This window comes from Oncorhynchus masou, chromosome 1 (genome assembly GCF_036934945.1).
Source record: "Oncorhynchus masou masou isolate Uvic2021 chromosome 1, UVic_Omas_1.1, whole genome shotgun sequence".
In the NCBI taxonomy this organism is placed as follows: domain Eukaryota; kingdom Metazoa; phylum Chordata; class Actinopteri; order Salmoniformes; family Salmonidae; genus Oncorhynchus; species Oncorhynchus masou.
The window spans coordinates 72,996,333-73,005,259 of record NC_088212.1 but is presented as its reverse complement, the minus strand read 5'-3'; the positions used below and the strand labels follow the sequence as shown (position 1 = coordinate 73,005,259).

Here is an 8,927-nt window from a genome sequence, read left to right as displayed (position 1 = left end):
CCACCACAATTCATTCTGAAGTTGGGTCATTGTGAAATATTAAAATGTGAGAGCCAGACACCTACGAGAGACACATGGGGATTCTGAAATAAACTGGCACCGACCAAATGCTAATACAATATAAATGGATTGAGGCACTGACGCCATCTGGCGGGCACTTAGTATAATTCCTATCAGGTTTCTGCATTAGGCCAATGAGACGTCCTCGAAGTACACTACGTTTTACATGCAGTACTGGCTGGGTGTGAAATCGTGACGATCAACTTTATTAAAAAAAAACATGATATTGACTTTTATTTGTCAAATATTTGAAATATTTCTCATATGAATAGGCTACTATTGTCATGCCTGTATTATCCTATTCATGTTTGTTTGACAATATTTTTGAACAACTGGAAATAAATGTGAATTTGAGATTTCTTAGTTAAACAGTAAATTGTAGAGTGCACACATTTAAAATCCTGCAATATTTTATTTAAAGGAATTACATTATCAAAATGTTGTTAATAAGGTCAATAGTCTTTATGCAAACAAGCAAGATAACATATTTAGACAACACAGACTGATTTTAAAACATATGAGTTGTGAAACATCATAGGAAAAGAAGAATAGAAAGTTATTGTTTTTGAAGAACATCCCAAAAAGTAAACATAGACATTTAAGGCTTTGATCTACTGGTCATGTACTGTGGCTTCCACCCTGCATGCAAGAAGGACATGAGGAGTCAAGAGTCTCCCAAGGGATTTTGTCTGTATGGCTGAGAGTGGTGTTAGTCAAGCACTGTAATATTGACAAGCCTGAGATAGTGATGTAGCACGCGACTTTGAAGTAGGAGTTATACCAAGTAAAATCATCCAATGGCATAGTTTCCACCATCACCATGAAAGGCTATTAACATTTACAAAACAGATTAGTTCAAAACAGATGAACCTTGAAAAAGCCTACAGAATAAAATCTGATCAATAAACGACAGAAATACCTAATTTTACATTGAGTAAATTATACTTTACAAATGTAATCTGTACAACAATCTAAGTAATACTTGGGTTGTTTACTGAAATTAATGTTGCAACTACTGTACATATCCCAACATTCTTCATGTGTATACTGGCTGTGATAAAATAGTGTGAATTTATTGCTGGAAAGGGGACAGTTCACTCATGTTGTTAAAATATGCATGTTTCCTTACATTGAATGTCTATGGGGCAGCTGGGTAGCCTAGTGGTTAGAGTGTTGGACTAGTAACCAAAAGGTTGCAAGTTCAAATCCCCGAGCTAACAAGGTACAAATCTGTCATTCTGCCCCTGAACAGGCAGTTAACCCACTGTTCCTAGGCCGTCATTGAAAATAAGATTTTGTTCTTAACTGACTTGCCTGTTTAAATAAAGATAAATAAAAAGTATGGGACACAAGAGATTGTGATGCATACTCTGAGTCTCTATAGCTAACACCTCTGTTTGCACAAATCACATTACAGTAACTTGAAATCAATTCAATAAGCTTCAGTCCCTGTTGAATTTCATAAAAATTGCTTTGAAATATGTAATCTAAAGTCAACTTTCTTTTTAATATGAGACCATCTAGGCATGTTGGAATGATTGACATTAAACAGTAATAATGTAGTGGAGTTTTCCATCTGAAAGACTCATTGGCTAAATCAAATCAGTCCCATATAAGTGCTCTGTGCTGAAACAAAATGAAAAAGAGAAGGCCATCCATTGTGCTACGGAGTACAGACACAGAGTATGACAGAAAAAGCAGACAGGAATGATCAACTTAACTTAAGTAAGCAATGACTAACAGGGCTGAGAAAGGTGATTTTCCTGCTTTACAATGAGTTTGAAAAGTGTCAAAATAAAGAGCAGATAGATACATGTGCGAGTAACACAGGCAAAATCACATTTGCCTCCCACACCAGAAGAAATCATATATACAGTTGCATATCTCACCATAAATCTAAACAAGAGGAATGCAACCCCAAAAACAGGGCTAATATTTTGTCTGGTTTGACTTAATAAGCCACTCAAAACATTTCAAATGGAGTGTAGATTATATCCACTGGAAAGGGCTCTATCAGACCAAACATACACTACAGTTCAAAAGTTTGGGGTCACTTAAAAATGTCCTTGTTTTTGAAAGAAAAAACATTTTTTGTCCATTAAAATAACATCAAATTGATCAGAAATACAGTGTCGACATTGTTAATGTTGCAAATGACTATTGTAGCTGGAAACAGCTGATTTTTAATGGAATATCTACATAGGCATACAGAGGCCCATTATCAGCGACCATCACTCCTGTGTTCCGATGGCACGTTGTGTTAGCTAATCCAGCTTCCCGGAATCGCCTCTTCATTGTTGACGTTGAGGCTGGTGTTTTGAGGGTACTATTTAATGAAGCTGCCAGTTGAGGACTTGTGAGGCATCTGTTTCTCAAATTAGACACTCTAATGTACTTGTCTTCTTGCTCAGTTGTGCACCGGTGCCTCCCACTCTTTCTTTTCTGGTTAGAGCAAGTTTGCACTGTTTTGTGAAGAGAGTAGTACACAGCGATGTACGAGATCTTCAGTTTTTTGGCAATTTCTCACATGGAATAGCCTTCATCTCTCAGAACAAGAATAGACTGACAAGTTTCAGAAGAAAGTGATTTGTTTCTGGCCATTTTGAGCTTGTAATCGAACCCACAAGTGCTGATGCTCCAGATACTCAAAGGTCAGTTTTATTGCTTCTTTAAATCAGGACAACATTTTTCAGCTGTGTTAATATAATTGCAAAACTGTTTTCTAATGATCAATTAGCCTTTTAAAATGATACACTTGGATTAACTAACACAACGTGTCATTGGAACACAGAAGTGATGGTTGCTGAGAATGGGCCTCTGTACACCTATATAGATATTCCATAAAAAAAATCTGCCGTTTCCAGCTACCGTAGTCTTTTACAACATTAACAATGTCTACACTGTATTTCTGATCAATTTGATGTTATATTAATGGACAAAAAAAACTATTTTCTTTAAAAAACAATGACATTTCTAAGTGACCCCAAACCTTTGAACATAGCGTATGTACAGTAGACGTATGAGTGTATTACCCTCTTGGACCATCTATCTAGCATTACCCAGCTGAGAGAAGCCATTTTTAAAAGTGCCACTGCAGTCAAATGGCTGTTTTTCTGTGTTTTATATCGCAATTGTACAACAGCTAATGGAAAAAAATGTGATCAGTTATTTGCTGGTTGAACATACAATATACACAGTACCTCCTAATCATCAGGTTTGCATGGATGGGAGTTTCAGCTTTCTATGATGACATCACCATGTAGTAAATTGGTTGATAGACCAGATACAAATAAAGTTCCAAACCTCTCTGCCAATAACAGCTAGTTTTGAGTTTCCCCCTCCCCACTCAGACTACTCCCAGACAGTCCTAGCAAAATTATTGCTTGAAAAAATAGTTCAGCTAAAAAGCAATTTTAGCCAATTTTTACAGTAAGTTACTTAATTGTTACCCAAAAATGATTTGATATTGATATACAAACAGCTGCATTGGGCCTATAATTTACAGTTTTTGCATTGACTCCCATGAAAATCTCTCATACATGTCAGTAACGCAAGGAAAACACATCACATTCAATGTAGCCCAGCTACAGCAAAATTGAAACAGATAACATGCCAACATTTGAAGACAAATAAATTAGATTTTTATATGTTACATTCTATCAAACATGCACATTTCTTTAAAGGAAATGTATTAGATAGCTGCTGATAAATGCCATGGGATATCTTTGGCAGTCTTCGCTGGACATTTGTTAGTAACATATTATGACATTGTAGATAAGGTGAGCATTAGATTACATTTTTTTCAAGAAGCTGTACATTGTCTGGTACAATACCATGAATCCCAATAGCATTTAACAAGTTGGCACATACTTTTGTAGGATTCCATAATATCCTATCACGATCAACACTGGCACTGAATGACTGAATCAGTTGCAAGAAACGGCATTGCACAGAAGAGATGTAGCAAGCTGAACAATAGGAGCTTGCATTGCAACAGTATTGGAGGCTGAGAAAAGAGGACGAGATGTGGCCATCGATCAAATTAATCCGTCCCTGCCTCCAATGAAAGTCCTAATATAGGCGAAAAGATTGAAATCTGCTAGCTGCTCATTAGAAAATGAACAAACAACAAAACAAAGAGAAACAGTTGATAGGATTACCCCATTGACAGAAGCCCTTTACTGTACTTCTGTTTGCCATCAGTGGAGGAGACTTCACAGCAACACCCTGGTGGGTGTGAGTTTATTGATTGGGGGCCTACAGGCACTCCGATAACACGTCATGCTTGTCGGTGGCAGTGCAGACCTCAGGTTTGGGTTCAATGATAAAACTCTGACTCAGCTGGATCTTGAGCTTCTCAACCTCGTAGTTGTGCAGGTATTCCTGGATGAGGTAACGTTCCCGTTTGACCCGAGCCTTCACCTCGGATGGCACATCCGGGATCAGCCAGGCCACAAAGAACTTCACCACAAACACCACGTGCTGATGGGAAAGGAAGAGGGTTTTTACAGAGCATACCATTATCACACACTCACCTTATGAAGTACAGATGATAACATGTTGAAAGACAGTGATAGCAAAGATTGGGCTCTGCTGCATACTGTATATAATGGAGAAAGCACCTGCTGGTTTAGAGTGGAGAGATGTGCTGTGTTCCATAGACATATTTTGGATGGCTTACCTCCATGATAATGATGAAGGCCAGTTTGGCTGCCAGGATGTGCCAGAATTGCATAGTGTGGGAGTACTGCCTCTGGTGGCCTGGAGGGTAGCGGTAGTCACGGTACCTGAGACAATATATAGGGCCAATGTCAAGACACAACAACTACATACACTAGTGCTAAACCCCAAGCATTGACCTGTCCTCTGTAAACATTTGGATTAATACAATCACAGCTCCATAGTCAAGACATCAAGTGAAGTCAAGACAAAGGGTATTTAAATGTACAAGTGAGTGGCCTAGCATTGCAGTTGCTTCCCACCTGCAGGTGGTGATGAAGGAGCTGTTGAACCAGGCAGGAATCGCCCCCTCCTCGGGCGTACTGAGGAGAGGGATCTGGGAGATGTCATACACTGACAGGCTGTTGTTGATGTAGCCACTCATGGTGGCTTCAGAGCCAGGGTGGTAGGCATACAGGTAGACCAGGCGGGGGATCATGTCTGAAGTAAAGGCCATGATGAATGCCTGGGAGATGAGAGAGTATGAGAGGGGATCCAAGACACATTGAACTATTGAATTATTGTATTTTGACTATACAGTATATATGAATTATAAAATGGGTCTGTTCAACAATAAAAACATAGATTTGAACACTTGATAACAACAACGTGGCTACAGCTTAATAACATTTAATCCTACTCACATTGGTGACAACAGACAAGATGGCCACCACATTGAGGATCTCCTGCCATGCTCCGATGTTGTGGGCCTTGGCCGCCACAGGCCGGCGGAACTGGGTGGTGAACTTCCAGGAGTCCACTCTGACCTCCAGGATGTTGTTACAGAGGGCCAGCAGGGGGGCCAGGGGGAAAGAGGCCACAAACAGAGTGATGAAGCCAAACTGGATTACTGCAGAGAGAGAGAGAGAGAGAGAATGTTGATGAACAGCTCTACATCATCTCCAGTCTATGTGGGAGTGAAGTGGGTTAAGGGCCTCCTTACCCATCTCCAGGTACTCATAGAACAGGCCCAGCTGGCTGAAGTTCTGCAGGTCGTGGTCCTGCTCCCAGCGGCTGTACTGGTCTTTCCGGGCCTTCCTGCTGCACCACCAGTTCCTCAGCAGCCTGACAGGATATAATATATATCAAGAGAATACTGAACTCTGAGGAGGGCAGGTGTACAAATTACATGCTGAATGTCGGACATTTTTAACAAGTTCAAGCTGGTTCACACCGCATGGTGGAGTAAATATGCAACTGAAAGGTCATCGAGGTACATTTCGCAGTCTATCAGAAGTAGGTCAGAGGTCAGTGAAACTCACGGCAGTAGGGCCTCCTGGATGTTCCCACACACCTGCTTCCCTGTCATGACAATCACCAGCTGGGTGGTCAGCTCAATCAGACAGCCTCCTGGGTCACACTGGGACAAATTGCAGTGGGTGTTTAATAGTTAGGTTTGAGATCAAAACATAAATACTGTAGTTTATTCATCAAAAGGTGTGAGTTTCATATAGTAGAATATGTTCATATACTGTAGATGGTGTGTGAGACAAAGCTCACCTCCTCGTTCCTCAGCCTGCTGTATTTGCCAAACATGTACGTGTAGTTGCCTGGGTAACCCACAAACTTGCCCTTGAAGAAGGCCACGTAGAAACATGAAGAATAGTAGTTGACAAACTGGAAGAGGAACATCTTCATTGTCAACTTGTTTTCATACTCCAGATGTGTCTTGGGAATTTCTGTTGGAGCAAGTAGTTGGAGGTCAAAGGCATTCAAGGAACACCAGCTACCTAAACTAACGGTGCAATGTACTGCTGAGGTATGAGTGAATCTTTATAGGAGAGAAAATGTTTAAAAAATAAATGAGTAGGAAATGTATAGTTAATGTGACCTGGGGTAAACATCACTTTAACTTGATGTGCCATCAGTGTTCCATCCCCCTGCATTTCCTGCTCCTCCTGAGAAAATCATCATGATAGCGAGCTACTCCTCCTCACCCATATCTGTGATCCAGATGGCCACTCGCTCATAGAAGAAGTTAAGGATCATAATGATGACAAAGTTGATAAAGGAGGCGGTGACAGAGGTAGCGAGCTGCGGGGTGATGAGAGAGCCCACCAGATGGATCTTCTTAGTGGGGCTGTCCTTCATGATGCTGGCGAAGGCTGCATACACAGCCAGCCTGTAGACTATCACCCCAGTGATACAGGCCACAATCAGAAGCATCTGTGGAGAATACAAAATCCACATGCCACAGTGCACACATACAGTATACTGCACACTGGCGAACAAATGCTTGCAGACACACAGAGTTGGTGTAGTATATTGGCTTACCCAGAACAGAACAGTAACCCCGGAGAGACAAAAGCGACCACACTTTTTGGGGAGGGGAAGGTATGGCTCCATTTCCTGCACAATAACAAATAATGGAAAGCCCAGTCAGTAGTTTACATTGAATACTTTAGAATTGGCACAGTATTACAAGTAGTGTGTAATAACCAGCTGGCAGCCCGTACCTGGGTGATCTGGTTGAGTCTCTGGTCAGTGCACTTGGTCTCAAACTCCGGGCGGATCTGGAGCTGCTGCTGCTCCTCCTCGAAATCCACCAGGTCCCACTCATACTCCAACTGGGCCTGGCGCCGCTTCCAGAACTCCAGGAACAGAGTCACTGCAGAACCGACAGGGTCATTACACTCTAACAGTAACAGTCTGTCTCCCTCACAGGGGATGTACTGTAATTCTCCAACACGTTAATACAGTAACAACAGAGTGGACAGACACTTACCCCAGATCCCCATAAACATGGCAAAGAACACGGTCCCCTCGTTATCAAACAGATGGGATTGCTGGAAGAGGGAACAAGGGACAGGATGAGGTCCTAACCACCCAGAGGAAATGACATGCTGTGCTTTGGCCACAGCAATATGACATACTGCACACTCAGCATGGAAGATTTCACTGGCTTTGATTGACAGGCTGGTTTAAACAATAAGCTAAGCATGCAGAATATTTACACAGCCATTATGTTTTTAAGTGTGAAGAGCCATCAATAATTAGATGTAATGGCCAATCATCAAGAGATTATGATTAGCCATTTGAGGAAAGATTACATTGTGACTGAATGACAGAATAAAATTCCCTTACCCAGGATGAGAGGCACGTGGAGTTGAGCTTCCAGTAACTACACTTCTTATCACACAGAGGACACATCACAATACTCCCTCCAATGCTGGGGTCACAGATCTCCTTACTGTGGGGGAGATAAATAGGAGGAATAGAAAGTGGGAAAGAACATTAAAACATTTGATATGACGTGACTTCACATGTCTTGTATAGACTGACAGAGTTGCGTGATTTAGTGTACTGTTGGATGTGCAACAACAAAGATGTTTGTTTTTTTACACAATTATTATTAATATACTGAATACACACCATTAGGTGTGTGTGTGTGTGTGTATGAGAGCCCACTTGGGCATGATTCAAAGGCTGTGTTTAAACAGGCAGTCCAATAATTTGTATTTTGAACATTGAGATCAGATCTTAGTTGATGTTACAAAACAACTTTTGTACTTTTTAAACTCGGACAAAACAGAGAGAGGCTTGTTCTAGGTCCCAAGAAACAAAGAGATCTTCTGTTGAATCTGACAATTAATCTTGATGGTTGTACAGTCGTCCCAAACAAAACTGTGAAGGACCTCGGTGTTACTCTGGACCCTGATCTCTCTTTTGACGAACATATCAAGAATATTTTGAGGACAGCTTTTTCATCTTCATAACACTGCAAAAATCAGAAACTTTCTATCCTAAAATGATTCAGAAAAATGTATCCATGCTTTTGTCACTTCTAGATTAGACTACTGCAATGCTCTACTTTCCGGCTACCCAGATAAAGCACTAAATAAACTTCAGTTAGTGCTAAATACGGCTGCGAGAATCTTGACTAGAATCAAAATATTTGATCATATTACTCCAGTGCTAGCCTCTCTACACTGGCTTCCTGTTAAGGCAAGGGCTGATTTCAAGGTGTTACTGCTAACCTACAAAGCATTACATGGGCTTGCTCCTACCCATCTTTCCGATTTGGTCCTGCCGAACATACGCTATTGTCACAAGATGCAGGCCTCCTTACTGTCCCTAGAATTTCTAAGCAAACAGCTGGAGGCAGGGCTTTCTCCTATAGAGCTCCATTTTTATGGAATGGTCTGCCT

The 8,927-nt window shown here is 41.0% G+C and overlaps 1 protein-coding gene across 2 annotated transcripts in view; it reads right to left on the bottom strand.

Moving 5' to 3' along the window:
- Nucleotides 1–452: 452 nt before the first annotated feature.
- LOC135550171 (anoctamin-5-like) overlaps nucleotides 453–8,927 on the bottom strand; it is a 28,985-nt gene continuing 20,510 nt past the window's right edge. For both annotated transcript variants that reach the window (XM_064980735.1, XM_064980744.1), the window contains 12 exons: nucleotides 7,864–7,969; nucleotides 7,505–7,565; nucleotides 7,236–7,387; nucleotides 7,054–7,128; nucleotides 6,717–6,945; nucleotides 6,280–6,458; nucleotides 6,042–6,139; nucleotides 5,723–5,844; nucleotides 5,424–5,629; nucleotides 5,043–5,245; nucleotides 4,742–4,847; nucleotides 453–4,542 (listed from right to left, as the gene is read on the bottom strand). In XM_064980735.1, coding sequence (XP_064836807.1) covers nucleotides 4,318–4,542; nucleotides 4,742–4,847; nucleotides 5,043–5,245; nucleotides 5,424–5,629; nucleotides 5,723–5,844; nucleotides 6,042–6,139; nucleotides 6,280–6,458; nucleotides 6,717–6,945; nucleotides 7,054–7,128; nucleotides 7,236–7,387; nucleotides 7,505–7,565; nucleotides 7,864–7,969 — 1,762 coding nt within the window. In that variant the 3' untranslated portion in view covers nucleotides 453–4,317. The remainder of the gene's footprint in view (nucleotides 4,543–4,741; nucleotides 4,848–5,042; nucleotides 5,246–5,423; nucleotides 5,630–5,722; nucleotides 5,845–6,041; nucleotides 6,140–6,279; nucleotides 6,459–6,716; nucleotides 6,946–7,053; nucleotides 7,129–7,235; nucleotides 7,388–7,504; nucleotides 7,566–7,863; nucleotides 7,970–8,927) is intronic.